General features: G+C 39.2%; 1 protein-coding gene across 3 annotated transcripts in view; it reads right to left on the reverse strand.

Moving 5' to 3' along the window:
• Positions 1 to 17,682, reverse strand: part of DNAJC13 (DnaJ heat shock protein family (Hsp40) member C13) — a 97,166-nt gene that overhangs the window by 30,497 nt on the left and 48,987 nt on the right. For all 3 annotated transcript variants that reach the window (XM_074988279.1, XM_074988277.1, XM_074988278.1), the window contains 11 exons: positions 17,054 to 17,256; positions 15,551 to 15,635; positions 15,186 to 15,340; positions 13,250 to 13,295; positions 9,619 to 9,773; positions 8,251 to 8,452; positions 5,594 to 5,709; positions 3,390 to 3,468; positions 2,541 to 2,676; positions 931 to 1,115; positions 88 to 162 (listed from right to left, as the gene is read on the reverse strand). In XM_074988279.1, the coding sequence (XP_074844380.1) occupies positions 88 to 162; positions 931 to 1,115; positions 2,541 to 2,676; positions 3,390 to 3,468; positions 5,594 to 5,709; positions 8,251 to 8,452; positions 9,619 to 9,773; positions 13,250 to 13,295; positions 15,186 to 15,340; positions 15,551 to 15,635; positions 17,054 to 17,256 (1,437 nt within the window). The remainder of the gene's footprint in view (positions 1 to 87; positions 163 to 930; positions 1,116 to 2,540; positions 2,677 to 3,389; positions 3,469 to 5,593; positions 5,710 to 8,250; positions 8,453 to 9,618; positions 9,774 to 13,249; positions 13,296 to 15,185; positions 15,341 to 15,550; positions 15,636 to 17,053; positions 17,257 to 17,682) is intronic.

Consider the following 17,682-nt stretch of genomic DNA (forward strand, 5'->3'; position numbering starts at 1 on the left):
TTGTTAGCTGCACAAAGCATAAGTGGCACAAAAATATGGCCCAACACACTTTTGTACTATTCAGTTTACATTTTCTGTATTGCTTACCTGTACAGACATATCATCTGGTTTACTGGAGCGAGTCAAGACTGCCACGCAACGATTAAATGCTTCTTGCAACACCTTTAGGGATTAAAAAGTTGTAAGGGTTAGAATTCATCATAAAACCTAAAGAAAAAGTGTCTTGTCTGCCAAAGTGTAGCTTTATACATTTTGTTTCAATAAACTCTACACAGGCCTATAAGTCTATTACTGCCTGTTTTGGTTTAAACAGCCATCCTTTGCAACAAGAGGAATTTGATTTTGTTGTTGGGACATTTTATATCCATAAAGGGAGACATGCTACTTCACATCAATTATCCATCACATGAGGAAGATCTCTCTGGAAATATGTAGCTGTTTCAAACTGACATAATGGTCTAAGTTTTTTTTTTTTTTAAAAAGAAAAAAAGGTTTAATACAAGCACTTAACATTAATAGTGGTGGCTTCTTCTCCCAGATATGCTATTGCGAAAATTCATTAAATAAATCAAAACCAAGTGATTTGTTTCCACCTTTTAAAGCAACTCATTCTTTGACTGGGAGATTTACACAAAACAAGCCGAACACAGGCGGCTGATACAGAATGGGCTGTTCCATCCAACTCTGGAAAGTAACCATTACGTAACTCAATTCAAAAGCCACTTTGTGGAAGGATGAATTAAACAGCTCTCATCCCTCCCATTTCAGATGAAACAATGGAGACTTCAGGAATTCTCCAAAACAGTGAGAATTGCGTGGCTAACGCTAATTTTGTTCTTCCTTTCTTCCTCAGCTGGTTATCTAAGAAGTCTTAGCCACCAACAATCACACTGTTAAAACAACCCTGCTTGTGGGTTTCTTTGGGTTTACCTCTATTCCATTCTCACGTCTCAGTTCTTCTGCATTAAGTGCTGAACAATTGACTGTGTGGAAAGCCAGCTCTGCAGCAGCTGGCAACAAAGGAGATGCCTTGGAAAACAGAAGATCATCTGAAGTTTCTAGGGTAATGGTCTTAATCAGCATGGGATAGCCCGCATATTTGTAAGGTTTCAAATCTGAAAGGATAAACAAACTCAAAATGTAGCAATTCTGACACATACATTCTTGCTAGTTAACGGCTTTTCTACCTGCTTCAAATTACCGAATTACTCTCACAAAATATTTTGTCCTCCTCCAGAGGACAGCACAGCTGAGAACAGTGTTGACTCATCTGAGAAGTAGGATTATTTCAGTAATTGAGATTTTATAGTAACACAAAAACCAGTCTGTCTTCTTTCACACCATGCTTCCTACCAACTTCAAGAAATTCAATGAAAAAGTAAGAGTCAGTTTTAGCAAGGGTATACTAAATCTAGGATTCTCAAATCCTTTATTTAAAGGCTACAGAATGAAGTTGCTGAAACTTGAATCTACCAAGAGCTGTTACATTTGCCCACTTAAACTCTGAAAGGACATCAGATAGGCCCAAGTGACATTAAAAAGGCACACACCTTTATTTGCTATAGAACTAGGCAATCTGTATATTAATGTAGCATTTGGCTTCATTTATTATGGGTGATCATAACACAGCTGTAGTACTCTAAGCAATGCCATATTGCGCACATCTTTATACAAACTAAGATGCAGCATTTTTAGTTACCACATGGTAATACAATGGGCCCCAAGGACTGTTAGCCAAGAATTGTGAGACTAAGTCCTCTTCACACTATCGTGCTTTCTTGATGATACTTGTAGTAATACTATAACAGTAAACACAGTAACTTCTGCATATTATGTTGTTAGCTGTGGACCCTATCTCCTCCTCCCACCCCCCCACTATTGTGGAGACTCATAGTTGGATAATATAATTATGGGTGAAAAATCATTTTCCTTTAGCATTTTCAAGTGCTTGTAAATAGCAGAGATGGCAACTAGGCAGTTAACTTTTAGCAACGCAATTTATTACCTTTGCCGGTTTTTGAAAATCACCAACAATGGCTTTTCAGTCTTGCCAGAGAATGAATGCTCAAAAAAGTTTCACTTCTCATGAAATGCCACTTAAATAGTTTTACACATAAAAGTAGTTCATGCTGCATAGAGAGTCATACTGTGCATTAAGTGTTCTAAGATTGTCCCATTCTACTCTTTGCAATACTCAAGTATACCAAAGAAAGTGGAAGCAGACTGCATTTTTCTAGTCAGGGTTCCCTCTGGTATTGCATAGTTCCCAAGTGGGTACATGCATATTCTATCCCTATTTCAGCATCACCGTCCCCCTCTGCAGCCTTTATCCGGGAGAATGATGTCTAAAAATGAAGCTAGATAAAAGTCCTCCCATTTAACTTGACTCTTATCTGCAAGGCTTCCAAATTTCATGGGTTTGGTATTTTAACTTTCATTTAAAAGAACCAAAAACTACAAAATAATGCATTAAGCCAAAGCAGCGTCAAAAGCTGCTCCGAGGAATACAGTGGAAGTGATATTTGAGTCAGTAAGCCCACCTTCTCTGTGTCTGTTGAAGAGGATGCTTTGAGCTTTCAGTATCAAGATGATATTCTCCGGATCTGGGCCATCCAACATTTTGGCAGATTTTGTGCATAAGAACTCATATGCTTTATTCACTTTTTCAAACATATCCTGCAGATAATATGGAAAATGTCAAGTTGTTATCTAACAGCCTACTTACTGAAGCCTCAAAACTCAGTTTCACCATATTTTCCCTATTTTGCTTTGCCATTGCTAACAATGACACCAACATTATCCTATTGCAAATAAAGTTTCAAGAGAACGTCACATCGAAGAAAACTAGTAACTGTACAGATTACTATAGTGCTTTTTCTGGTTCAGTTTTTTCTATTCAGGTCTTTCAGTGAAGGTGTAATCCTGTACTTAATCATATCAACAAAAAATTTTTGATTTTACAAACATATCATTATGGCTTCACTGCATAAACAAGTGAGTGAAAGAGTGAGCTGTAAGAGCACAATTTTTTCCAAACTGGTGGGTTTAGCAGTTAACAGTTTAAGCAAAGTTACATATTATCTTTAACTATTTTGTATTTAAAGTCTTTATCCCTCAAAACCCAACATGTAATTTCCTGGCATGATGAAGTGAAATTAACTGGTGTTTGAGTCCATCAAGAAAAATATTTGTGATATTTGTGTGTAGTATTCCAGTTAAAATGCTACATCTGTGTATTTTAGAGTTTGTGCAGATGTATTCTTGAAGACAGTGACTTGCTCTGAAAACTCTACCAATGTAAATATCCATGGAGTGGGGGCAGAGGAGAAATCAGACAAACCTTTTAAGCCATAAAACCTTGAAAATCTCAGTGTAAACTAAATACATACCCTCCCTTCTGGGTTCTTGTCAGGGTGATATTTTTGTGCCAGTCTAAAATAGGCTTTTCTGATCTTGCTCTCATCATGCCTGTCAGATGCAGACAGAATACTTCAATAAAATAATTCTCATATTGAAAGTGAAGAACTTACATTTTAAAAAACTACCGGCCTCAAGAGATCAAAAGTCATGAGTCATGAGTAAAGAGCATCCCCACCCCAACCCCAAATTTGCTGACTTTTTAACTTTAACTCCTCCCCACTGTGTCTATGATAATGTTTGGTTCAAAAGTCAACCTTGAATGCATATCACTCCACTGCTGGAAAGAGACTTATCCTTAACCCTCAAGAGATGAAAATGCCCATCAATTTTTGGTTACCTGAATTTCCCCATCTTATTTCCTGCCTTCCCTCCCCTATTTCCCTTCCATGCAAGTGCTATAAAAAGCTGGAAAATGAAGAGTCAGCATCCAAGAAATATCACACACTCTCCTTTCATACCAAACTTCCCAAATTTTTAACCTTTTGTTGGATGAAAAGATTGCTGTACGTGAGAATATTTCGATCTTACAAACAGCAAGATATAAACCTGAACCCAAGTAGAATGTTCTACAATATCCGTAATGTTTCTAATCCATTAAATAATTTAAGACTCACATTCAAAAACATTTACATAATTTAGATTATTCTTGGTATAATTTTGATCAGCTGCATAACTATCAATTACAATTTAAAAAAAGAATTTCATTACAATTGTTAAAATATCTAAAATAATTGTATGTTTCTCTCCTGCTGAACTAGGATCCCAGCCAGAAAACTTCCATGAACTTCCCCCTTTCCCATAACTCCTACTGCCCTAGGATCTACTCTCTGCTGCTGCTCCTACTTCTGCTGAGATAGGAGCATACAGGAAGGCATCGTTCAATGACAATGGCAGGTCTGTCCCCTCAGCCCCAAGACATTTGTAGAGTTCTGTCTATGTGTACAATGCCAAGACCAGGGTGTGTGAGTAATCTTATTCAGAGCAACCAAAAGAACAGTCACCATTACAGCATTACTCACTCTAGTTTAAGTGTTCTCCAGACTGAACTTGGGGTGACAAAAACAGTCACAGAAACAAGGCTTCCTACGTTAGTAGTGAGCACCATTTCATTGTAAGACTACGGTGCCTTCCCTACAGTCTGTCTCCATACTGGACTGATTTTCAAGAAGGCACTGAAAAAGGCTGAATAAAAAGCTGAAGCCCAGTACCTTGATGCGTCCCCTATACAAACACAAGCGCTTTTGGACAGTAACTGAACTAGCTACCACACACAGAAGCCAGTAAGCTGGTAATAATCTTGCAACACAACACTGATAGTCCATGAGGCTGATAGGGAGGGGGGTCACAAGAAGGCAAAAGAGGACAGGAGAAAGGAGAGGGTCTTGGAACCCCGTAAGGATTGCCCAAACCCTGAAGAGCTCTGAGTGGGGAGGATTCTAAGGGAAGAATTTTGCTTACGTGTATTTTTGCATGAAACCATACATCTTGCAATTTCTCTAAGACTAAGGGACGCGAGTTCAGAAATCCCTTGGCACAGTGTGTGTTACTTGTTTGTACTGTCAGGTAGTCATGGAGAAGGAAACAGCCAGCAGGCCCACAGCTTTGTTAGAACTGCGTGTGCGCAACAACTGGGAGGCTTGGGCGAGCTGCTCTAATTTCAGAATCTAAGCAACTAGATATATCACAGTCCCCACTGGCAACAGGAATGCCAGGCATGGGGGCTGTACCTGAAGCATGTGCCTAAGTGCTCAAAGAAAGTTAAACTCTGCCCTGCCCAGAAACTGAACACATGGGACCCAAGGTTTGTATTCAATACAGTAGCCTGGCAAGAACTCAAAGGATTAAGTGACATTTTTCCCCAAAACAAAAACAAAAAAAAAAGTGATGTAGCACTTTGAAGACTAGTTAAAGTTTGTCTTTAAAGTGCTACTTCCCCCCCCCCCCCCAAGTTAAGGGGGGCACTACTTTTTGTAGATTTTTTTTTTACCCCAAAAATCAAGTCAATGTTTTGGATTTTTTTCAGCATTTGTTCCATGCTGAGTAGCCATTTATCACATGGTCATCTGACACTTGATTTTCAGAGATCTCTACCATAAGCTGAGAGCAAAGCTTCAACTTATCTGAAGTAATTTATGATATAAAAACACTGTAGCAGCTACATATAGCAACTTACTGTCCTTGTCCTTTAGGAAGATTAAGAACTTCATAAGCATCATCTGTTGACATGGTAGGTGGCTTCTTTTCTACCTCCTTCTTCCAAGCCTCTAGAGTATCTTTTAATAATTTAACCTGAAATTAAAATTCGTTAAGAATATTATGGCCAGTATCAAGCATACTTGTCAGCACTTGATACTGAAGTAGTGCCTGGCAAGGGATTCAGATATCCTGAAGCTCTTGGTGATGGGGCTATTTTAAGTCAACTCTCTCCAGCAATCACTGGGAATGTGTACATTAGTTGACCCCGAACACAGGAAATGTTGCCTGTTTGAGTTGCTCACAAATAAAGCAGTTCTCTGGTTTGTGGCTAAATGCTAATATGGGTAGCTACATCTACTGAAGTTTTTTTAATATGTTAGCATGTAACATCACTTAACATAGGCAAATATAGAAGTATCTAAAGTGCTCTTAGAGGGTTTTTCATCCTTACCCCAAGGCATCTTGGGATTTTGATATTGCTCTATTCTGAAGTCTTGTTCTTAAAAATATGTTGAATTTAAAGCTTGCAGTAGACAGAGCACTAGAAAGTGTACCAAACCTGAAAGATCTAGTAGGTCTTCATCTCTTTGGGGGACTCCATTTAGAGATTTTGTACATTAAAATAAATTATGGTTAGCCTCAGCTTTAGCACTAGTAGTAATATTTTTGGACTGATCTTAAAATTTAAATTACTAGCATTAGGAACTGGACATATGACTGAACTCTGCCAAGTAGCTCTCTTCCAACTTTTATATTAATTATAAAATTTACATTTTATAGGTTTCCGTAAGTAATCATTCCTCTGCATAATGAGAGAGGTAGCCATGTTAGTTTGTATTCTAACAGAACAGCAGTCCAGTAGCACTTTGAAGACTAAAAATAATAAATTAGGTGATGCACTTTCATGGGGCAGACCCACTTTAGATCTGTTCCGAAGAAGTGGGTCTGTCCCATGAAAGCTCATCACCTAATAATTTTGTTAGTCTTTCAAGTACTCCATGACTGCTGTTTTGCTTCATTCATCTGCAGTATTTTGTAAGCCAAGCACAGCAGCTTTATGCTGGTGCATATAGGAAATAAGTTCCTATAGGGCTTTAGTTGCACTATCCTAGTAAGGGGAAACTACAAACATTAATGGAATATCTATGCTGCACTGTAGTCTTAATCTCACTATGATTCACAAAGGAAAATTTTCCAAACTGGCTTTTCAGAGGTGCTTTAAGCACAGGCTTATTCACCTCACTGTACGTGATAGGCAGTAACCCAGGCTCTACTTTAATGAGGCTGGAACCAGTCTACTTTACACTGAGGGCAAAAGGTAAAACAAGAAGTCAGGTGTCAGCAGTCCTCCAGACAATTCCCAGAAGGGATATGTAAACTCCCTCCTAATTTACTGGGCAAATCTTACAGGAGCTCAGCATAAAGAGCCCTGGGCTATCTTCCTATGCAAACACAACCACAGAAACAGTAATGCAGACAGGGCTTTGCTTTGGGGAAGCTCTCACATGTGCCAATCCCTGGATTAATGATCAATGTAGCTAGTGTTTCTTCTTAAATATTAGAAATCAGTGAATATGCAGCACTTCATTATGCTAATCCCCCCCAAACCCTGCAGCAACTTCGAAGTGCTCGCAGCTACACGCATGCTAGCACTTCGAAGTTTGGCACCTCAAAGTTGCCACAGTGGAGAATTAGCCTAATGAAGTGCTGTGTATTCACTGCAGCACTTCATTAGCTATCTCCCATCACCCTGACTAACATGCCCTCTACAAAGTTGGGGGAAAGTGTAGACAAGCCCAAAGAGTTTCAGGTTATTTACCTGGGTTAGTCCCTTTAAGTGCAAGGTTAGTAGAACTCAGCATATCCTGGGTTTGTTAACGTATAGCTGAGTGGCTACATCCTTTTGTAACCTCAGATTAGGAACGGCTGAATCTTGTGTCCCACCCTTGGGCTCCACTGGCTACACTTATTTTGTGGGTGGATGAAGTCCAGCCCCCATACCCCAGACTTTGCAGTGTCCTCCCAAATTTAGGCTGTTCTAGTCCTTTGTTCATAGTGCACTTAGGGAAAACTGACTGTCCTCAAAACTTGGTTGCCCAGAGGACAAAGACAGTCTGTCCGTGGGATCATGGAATATTTCTGATGGAGTCCCAGGGCACAAGTCCAGTGGAGCTGTCTCTACAAGCTGCAAAGCAGTAGGTCTTAAACCCTGGAACCCGACTTGACTCAGGCTCAAACCTTCCCAGCACCTTTGGGGTTCTTGGACTGGGACTAAGTCAGAGCCCTGTAGTAAAATTAGCATGTAGATGAAAGGTCTGGGCAGCCTATTACAGCAGCTCCTGGAAGGATCAACAATCCTATCTGGTTGGCAGAGCAGAAGATTACATTGATTATGGCATTAAAGAGCTAGACAACTCAGCTATATTCCTATTTACCAAAAATACTGTTTTTTAGATCATGCGTAAGCTAATTGGTAGGAATAAACACAGGTATACTGAGGTTTACAGAGGAAACTATGTTTGAGGTGAACTATTAAGACAACTTACCACTCCTGTTTATTTTAGAATGCTCTGGGTGCCTTAAGTTTGTGCGTATGTTCTATGGTATAGAAGTATAGAACAATTTCTGACTTACAGGATCTCTAATTGGCCAATCTGGAAATTGGAGTGTATCACACAGGTGTTTGAGGTAATAAATATTACAGAACAGCTCATTCTCCAGTTGTGGATAGTTGATTACTGGTATGGGGCAGTACTGATACAATGCTCTTGTATTACTTTGAAGACGAGGGGTGAAGTCAGCAAGGTGAGCGGCAATCTTCTCTATCATAAGGCGCCTATGAATTGCAAACATCAAGAATTATATAACACACAAGATTCTGGCCAGACACTTTTCAGAAGTACACTACATTATGCATTATCTGACAAGGGCTTGAAGCACAAGACGTCTGTGTTTAAGCAGCTAAAATTCAGCTTTATTGAATTCAATAAGTCAACAGATGAGCCAAATTGGACACTAGTAAAACAAGGTCCAGCAAGGCTGCTTGATGCAGTTAACTAGTATTTTATACCCACCCACACAGCCCAGTGTCAGAGGCAGTTAGAGAATCGTAAATCACTTCTCAAAGAAGCTGTTAAAGAGAAACGGGTTTCAGGGAGCTGGAGCCTTAACTCCGAAACAGTCCATTAACGCATGCCATAGAGCTCATACTCCCAGCCATTCCCAAACAGGTCAAGGAAAGGACAGGCTCCTGTGTGCATTCAGAAGTAAGGGATGTGAAATGGCTTCTTATACAAGATGGCTTCCACAGGCTGAATGCCCCATAAGTAGCCATATTTTCTTCAGATTACATTATGACATTTGGGACACTGCAGCCCTATGGTGGCATGTGACTGGTTTTAAGACACCAAAATAATAAAAAGCAATACAGAGTGTGTACTCAGTTCTGCCTGCTCATTTGCCTATTGGAAACAAATTTGAGACTGCTCACAACACAAAATTTAGAAGATGCATATTTAGGAAGATTTTTCCATGCTTTATAAGGGAAATGCCCTAGCAACTCAAGAGTTATGGTAGCCAGACAGGAATTACTTGCAATGCCATGTAGTTTACAAAAGAAACCATGAGGAATGGTCACTCTATAGACATAACATTTGCTGACGCTAATGAATTATCAAGTAGAAAGCAAACTGTTGAGTATTCAAAGTGAAATGGCATGACTGTTCCATGACACTGATCTATTTCTAGCCCTGGCTTCCTTTAAGGAAGACTTCGCTATGCAGTGTTGTTACCCAGCTTTACGATATGAATACTTGGTTGGGACAAACAAGTCAGCGAAGAGAGTTTCTACAGGCTTTAAGGGATTCTATATCCAAGTAAAGGAGTCATAAAGCTCCCTTTGCTCAAGTAGTAAAATATAGCATACCACCTAATCCTGGTTAAAAAATAAGTCACATGATTTGCTTAAATCTGTATTAAGTGCATAAGATATGAAATAGTTACCTCATTTCATTGCTCCAAATTGCTTCTGGAGTGTCAAATTCACCAAGAAAAATTTCAGAAAATTTTTCAGGCTCATAGTTTTCTAAATAACACACCATCGCTTCAGGAAGGATATGTCCCAGTATACTTCTTTGAACTATATCTTGACCTTTTGTCTAAAATAAAAGAATTTAACAAGATGTTGAAACAGTTGCAAGTTAAGTCTTTGCACTATTAACATACAGTGGGATAAGACTTCCTTGTTTTACAGGAAAATTCAATTAAATGGATAGGACTTCAAATATGTTTCTACAAATTCTTTAGTTTCAAGCACGCAAAATTTTGCTAGTCAGTACGAGCCACTTAAATTTAAGAGTGGCCAAGGATTTCTTTTTTTTTTTTTTTTTTTTTTTAAAAAAGATTGTGGACAATGAGTATCATTTATAAAGGAGCAAAAAACAACTGAATGCATCATCCTTAGAGATACAAAGTAGAAGGACTATAAGAGAGACTAATTTTAAGGTCATGGTAGCTCTCCCAGCAGTAGCATGGATCACTTTATCAGGGGAAAGCATTTATAAAAACACATTTTCATTGATTGAGATCAATGGCAAGACTAGAACTAGCAGCAAGTTTCACGCCAGAGCTCAAAATCACCACTAGTTATCTTAACTTGAGACATTTAAAATTCTTAAGCTACACAGACAGATTTAACTATATTGTTTACTGATCATTGATGTAGCAAAACAAACTGAACTAGTTTATGTTTGAAGAGTTTAACAAGCAATGATATTGTAAATTTTTTGGTATCATGAAGTAGAAGAGTGATGAGAGCTAGCATCCTTATACCATTAATTAGACCAGTACTATACACTGATTTACTGCATAATGTTCTTGATTCCTGCTTACTACAAGAATATTAACAGGAAGTTTAATTCTGGGGCCTAGTACTAAAGTCAAACTTTCATAATGGAAGTACAGCTCCAAAATTGTTTGAGAGATTATTTGATTTTATATGGCTTAATTGAGTTTGGGGTGACTTAAAAGGTAAGGATACTACTTGGCCCTATATTGCCAGGAGTTTATTTCAAATGAAAAAAGGAAGAGCCTAATCCTCTAACTACTAGACTAGCATAGTAAGCAATTTCAGGATACTATCTCCTCCTAGAATTCTCTAGTTCAGCTTTGTAAACTTAACATTGACACACTGATTGGATGAACTACATTGCACTTTCTGACAGGGCAACTGATCTAAGGTAATAGAGTATTAATACCCACAAGTACTACTTCCCACACTTAGCTAAAACCTTAGTTTGGATCATCATAGTTCAACGTGATTTACTAAGCTACAAGCAAGTTTCCATTATAAACCCTATTTGGGTCTTCCCACATCTGAAGTCACAAAAGTCAATCTCAAAACTGTAATGTTGGGTGCCTGGACTAAGCAGCATTTCGCTGCAAAGTTTAAAATGCCTTGGATGTAGAGTCATACATACTAACCGAAAAATTATGGTTAGAGTTCCAAGCTCTTCATTTTTGTCACTTCATATCAAAATAAAGAGAAAGTTTATTGGCTTCCATTAGTTTGATCGTTTACTAGACATTGAGTTCCTTCAAGTGGAAAAGCTGTGTGTGTGCACACAACTGACATTAATCCTGAGATTACGGTCAAACTGAACAGTTTTAAAGGATCACTGTGCCAGCCAACAAGATACTTAAGCTACCCATCATAACTATAGAGATCAGTGTCAAAGATGAAATAGGCTTCTCTTCAATTGCCAGTCATAGTAACTCCATGTTAGAAAGACCGAGGCCAACACAAGTTGTCAAAAAATTCTGATTTGTACTCCTCTAAGAGAGATAATGGAGTCTACTGGATTTTTCCCTATATTCAATGGCAGAGGAAAAAAGTGTGCATCCCCCTAATTCCATGGAGTTCCAGTTTAAAATTTTTTCCTTTAATGCTGTATAAGTCAACTGTCACATTTTGAAGCTTTCAAAAAAATTCACATCTCAGAAAACAGACTTATCTGGTCATCTTAAAGTGACATGAGTGAACACTTAAGATGCAGGTTAGACCTTTTGCTGCCTAGAAGCACCCATGAGACTTGCAAATAGACAGTGTCCAGTGAAATCTCACTGTTAACTACTGGAAATGTTGCCTTGAGAACTATTGGAAAGATGGTAAGCAAAATAGATATCTAGGTACCTCAAAGGATCAGACGGCAAGAAGAATAAATACAGGTTTAACCTCCCTGGTCTGACACCCTCAGGACCTAAGCAGTCACAAACCAGGGAAGCTCAATGCTCCCCTGCTGGCCTCCAGTCCATTGGCTTCCCAATCCCCAGGTCCCCAGCCACAGCTCAGCTGCTAGGGAAGAAGCACGTAGGTGAAGAATCAGGGTTCAAGTCTCCATCTGCCTTTCTGGAGAGAAGATGCAGGTTTAAATCTGACCTGCTTGAAGGCTCCTGGTCCTGGCCATCACTTCCCAGCAACAGCTCCCAGTACTAGCCACCTCCCAGCTGCAACTCCCTGACCAGCCCCAGACCCTGGCTTCCTGACACTCCCCAGCCTTGGCCACTGCTCCTGGGGAAAGGGTCTCATTACTGCTTCCGGGTATGGGCTTCCTTGCTGCTGCTGCTGCTGCCGCCACTCCCACCACCAGCGCAGCTGGGGCTGCCCTGGGCTCTGACTGCTGTTCTATTCCCCCTCCAAACCCCAGGATTTGCTGGTCCCGGAAGATCCAGGGCCTGTTGCCTGATAAGAGAATGGCAGATTTCAGTGTTTCAACCTGCAGTTGCTCAGCTTGTTAATTCCAAATCACTATTTGTAGCATTACTAATATAAACTTCACATCTTCATGTGAATGCTTGGTTTGAGTTTTGGAAAAAGTGGAATGCTTAAAATTTAGAACAGGCCTGACTGAGCAGTGGAAAGTTACTTGGCTGTGTACAGTGAACTCTTTCATATCCAGCATTCTAGTATTCGGGACACTCAAACTACTGGCATTTTCACCATAATTACACTTTAGTTATGTTTTCCCACAAGTACAGTGTAGCAAAAGAAAATACAAATAAATACAGCAAGCTTACAGTGTAGGATACTACCACTGTTGGTAAATAAAATACCCTGCATAATTCTTTCTATCTTGTTTTTTAGTGTTCTGCACTGCTAGGTATACCTCTCTGTTATCCAGAATATTTGAATATCCAGCAACTTCCCCACTCCAGGGCTGTAGATTAGGAAAGAATTTACTGTGGACTGCATTTCTTCCAGAAAACCAGAGGAAGAGCAGTTATTACAAAACAGGATGCTTTCTAAAGGAGATTCAAAACAGAACTGAAGCCAAGAGTCTGTGCCCTGTAAAAATGAATTACATTCACTTACCAAATAATCAATTACTGGCAACAATAGGTTCAACAGCCATAAGCAACATGGCCAAGAAAATTAGGTAGCCTGTCTACTCCGAGTTTAAGACTACTTTGAACATGAACACAAGGAAGTTAATGTATGTTTATGATCAAGATGCAAGCACCAGATAAAGAGATTGAAAACTGAAGGAGGCTACTTTAGAATACATTTAACATAGAATTAGCTAGCTATCCTATGACAAGAGAAGTAAATGTTTTGCTACTAGTAATTGCTACTCACCTCTTCAGACCTGAAAGCTTGTTTTGTATGAGTGTACTTCAAAAACCTAAGAGAAAATTAATGTTTTTCAGTTCAATAGCACTCTCAATGTGACTCTCCAAGAAAAAAAAAAAAAGTGTATCATGGCGCTGCATGAGTCCCCAGCATACTGAGGGCAGGAGCATGCCAAAGCAGCCCCTGCATGCAAAAGGAGCACTCTTCCCCAGCTGCCCTCCTCCCCATTCAATCCATTAACTGGTTGAACTTACTGTTTAGCCAATTAATTCATTAAACAGGATTTTACATCCCTAATCTTAACCCTAGATTTTTTGCCTCATAAGCTTTATAGGAAGCTTTGATTCTCTCTTTTTTTTTAAGGTCAAGAGATCAGTGACACGCTTACAAGTTACTTAAGAGGATATACACACTTTGAATTTTTAATGTGTGGGAAGAATTCATTAACACTGCTGCAGGTTACTTGAAAAATTCATGAGCTTAACAGGAAGTCATTTAGCTACACGTGAAGGTACAAGTCTGATAAACATGAAAGTATGACTTCAGTGTTACAGGCACTGATCATGGAATGAGCTTTATGAACCCTTACATGAATCCAATTGCGGCCTCAAGGCCATAGTTGAAACCCAGTTATAAAAATAAAAATCTCAAATAATGCACACCAAAAGCCTACAATATTTCTCCTAATTCTGGTACTATGTACACATAATTGGAACTTGCTCTTCTAAGTTCCAGTCAATGGAAACCTTGACTAGATACATGATTTGACCTGTACAATTGGGCACAGTAGAGGTACACTCCCTCAAACCCCCAAACACTACTACAGTTCAACAGAAGTGTAAATATATACTCATTACCAAAAAGTGAGCAAGTGAAGATGGTTTAAAAATAGCTTAATCACTTGCAGGAGACTCAGACAAGCAAGAACATAAGAATGGCCATACTGGGTCAGACCAAAGGTCCATCCAGCCCAGCATCCCATCTGCCGACGGTGGCCAATGCCAGGTGCCCCAGAGAAGGAGAACAGAAGACAATGATCAAGTGATTTATCTCCTGCCATCCATATCTTGCCCTTGTTCTGAAGGCTAGGGGCACCATACTTTATCCCTGGCTAATAGCCATTTATGGACCTAACCTGCAAAAATTTATCAAGCTCTTTTTTAAACCCTAATAGAGTCCTGGCCTTCACAGCCTCCTCGGGCAAGGAGTTCCACAGGTTGACTGTGCGCTGTGTGAAGAAAAATTTCCTTTTATTAGTTTTGAACCTACTACCCATCAATTTCATTTGGTGTCCCCTAGTTCTTGTATTATGGGAAAAGGTAAATAATTTTTCTATATTCACTTTCTCCACACCATTCATGATTTTATATACCTCTATCATATCGCCCCTCAATCGCCTCTTTTCCCAAACTGAAAAGTCCCAGTCACTCTAGCCTCTCCCCATATGGGACCCGTTCCAAGCCCCTAATCATCTTAGTCGCCCTTTTCTGAACCTTTTCTAATGCCAATATATCTTTTTTGAGGTGAGGAGACCACATCTGCACGCAGTACTCAAGATGTGGGCGTACCATAGTTTTATATAGGGGAAGTATGATATCTTTTGTCTTATTATCGATCCCTTTTTTAATAATTCCTAACATCCTATTTGCCTTACTAACTGCCGCTGCACACTGCGTGGATGTCTTCAGAGAACTATCCACTATAACTCCAAGATCCCTTTCCTGATCTGTCGTAGCTAAATTTGACCCCATCATGTAGTACGTGTAATTTGGGTTATTTTTTCCAACATGCATTACCTTACAAGCCACTATAAAAACTTCACTCTTCCCTGCTTGATAGAACTAAAAGTTTCCCATGTCTAGTTAGGAATATTCATATGAATAGCCAGTTCTATGCATAAAAAACTTCAAATCATTATTTTCACCATTCCCCCTATCCTTACCTTGCAACAGGAAGTACATTGGAACCTGTGTACATCATGATAAAAAAGAATACGCCACTTAGATAAAAACGAGATAATTGTGGGTTATCTTGCATGACGTAGAACAGCAGTACGGCAACTTTCTCAACAAGGATAGGGTCGAACGTCAACAGCAGCTGAAATGAAGATAAATAGCATATACACCAAGAAGCTACAAATTAACCAATTAATCAAAGTTGAATAATTAAAGACAAATGGTGATAATGAAATATAGCAGAAAGCACACTAGCCTAGAACAGAATGTCTGCTCAAATGGTATTAATTTGGACTAATTTCTGAATATTTACAAATTTCTGAAGAACAGATTGGCAAAACAAGCCACTTACCTGAGTAATATGTGGAAGGCAAGTACTGTCTGAAAGCAGCCTCTTTACTCTTGGCAAAGGTCTTATAATGGCATTATCTTGATCCCTAAAATAAGTAAGTGTTTTCCCCATTAATGTTTTCAATGAATACTACATAAATATAAACATACTATTTATAATTTTAAATGTATTTGAACTCTCTCTCAGGCAGGTTTTAGATTCTGATCCAATACACTGGGATGATGGCAAGATCCTGTATGTACATTGACATGTTTTACTATTTTCTTTTCATAAATATTAAAATTTTCACTGGTCCTAGCTTAGATATGCTGAATACTAGTGAGATTCACTCAAATTCATATTAAGTATCCCCTTATGGAAACTGTTAGATAACTAATCTCACAATTATGAAAAGTTTGGTAGCAACAGAAATAATCTAGGGCTACGTCTACAATACGAGACGTTCAAGTTGAAGGCAGTTAGCTTGACTGTACCAAGTGACTGTTTTCACTGTAAATACCATTAGCTCGATTTAGGGAGCACTAATATTAATATAACGTTGTTGAAACCAAACCAAATTTGAATTCAGAAGTCCGAATGAAGGCCAGTGTGGAAGCACCATGTCTTAAAATTGACTTCATTAGCCTCCAGAGGTGTCCTGTATGTATTCCACAATGCCCCACAGTGCTCTGCTCTGGCCACTTCCATCTCCACTGTTCTCCAGGTGCACAAGTAACCCTCAAAATCTGTATTCAGCACTAGGAAGCCCATGGCTGTGGGGGCCATACTTGTATAAGAGGCTGAAAACTTCCTTGCTATCTGCACTGTGAGTGCATCTACCTCATTCAAAATGGCCCCAAAACACAGAGGTCATAGGTCTGTCTCTGCAAGCTGAGCATATGGATTTCCCACCCCTAGTGCTAGTGCCAGCCCCTGTCCTGTCACACCATGTGGCAGCTCGTTTATATTTGTGCAGGGCCCCCCACTCCCAGCCCCACAGGCACCATGCACTCAGGGTCTTTCCTGTGCCCAACCACATCATGCTGCTAAGCCCCAGATCAACTAAAAGGACATGCCTGCTATTCAGTGTAATTCTGAAGAGAAAATTTAGTTACTGTAATTTCAGTTCTAAAAATAATCAATGCCACAGTGACTAAGTTCTGTGATAAAGAAATCCATTTAACAGCAGTACCACATCATAAAACTGAGTTATTGCACCTCTGCTGTCATAGTAGGAAGATTTAACACTTCTACATTTATTCAACTAAGTGCAAATTCACCACAAGATGGTACAGTACAAGCTTTATTATCCAGCATTCCCGAGGAACCTGAGATGCCAGATAAGATGTGCTGGTTATTCCAGGTGGGGCTGGCATCCAGTGCCAGATAACAGTGCTTCAACTATATATGCATATTCTGCTTAAGAGTTTGTCCCATTGAACCCAGGAATGGTATCACTAAAACTGGAAAAGCAATTACACACTAAATTAGTCATTTTCCCCTCTTGGAACTAAAATGACTTACCTGCTGGGAAAATAGCCACACATTGTGATCAACATGTTGAGGATAAGTGTGGCAAGGTCGGTCTCATTCAGCACAGCCTGTCCATTGGCTAGCAAACACCATTTAAGCTGAGGGATAATCTGCAATGGTCTCCAGCCATCCATACCCTGAGCCCAGCAACGTGTTTTTGCAGTCAACTTTCCCTTGGCCCATAATTCCTGCATCTTTTTTTTTTTTTTTAAGGATCAAAAGGCACAAGTTAGATGTGTTACACTGTGACCAATAAGGTATTTTGGCAGCATTTTTCATTACTTGTCTTGTTAGTTTAACAAAATTATATAAAAAAAACCAGGTGCCCTCAAATTATGAAATTATGCCAATTTTTTCCCCCTCTGAAAAGCCAAATATGCCTGGTTCCCTTGCAGAGCAGTAAAGGCTACCTTGTGTACCAGGAAGTGAGTCCAGAAAAGCAGAAGAAAAATTGGAAAAAGATTTTCAATTGATTTTTAAAGTCTAGTTAACGACATTATTGATCTCTTCTTATTTGGTGACTACAAAGAAGTTTAAAAATACTATTTAAGAGGGCAAAAATCAAAAGCTTTTAGAAATATTTGGTAGTTTGCATTAAAAAGACAAAATTCACACTGAAT

This window comes from Carettochelys insculpta, chromosome 2 (genome assembly GCF_033958435.1).
Source record: "Carettochelys insculpta isolate YL-2023 chromosome 2, ASM3395843v1, whole genome shotgun sequence".
NCBI lineage: Eukaryota > Metazoa > Chordata > Testudines > Carettochelyidae > Carettochelys > Carettochelys insculpta.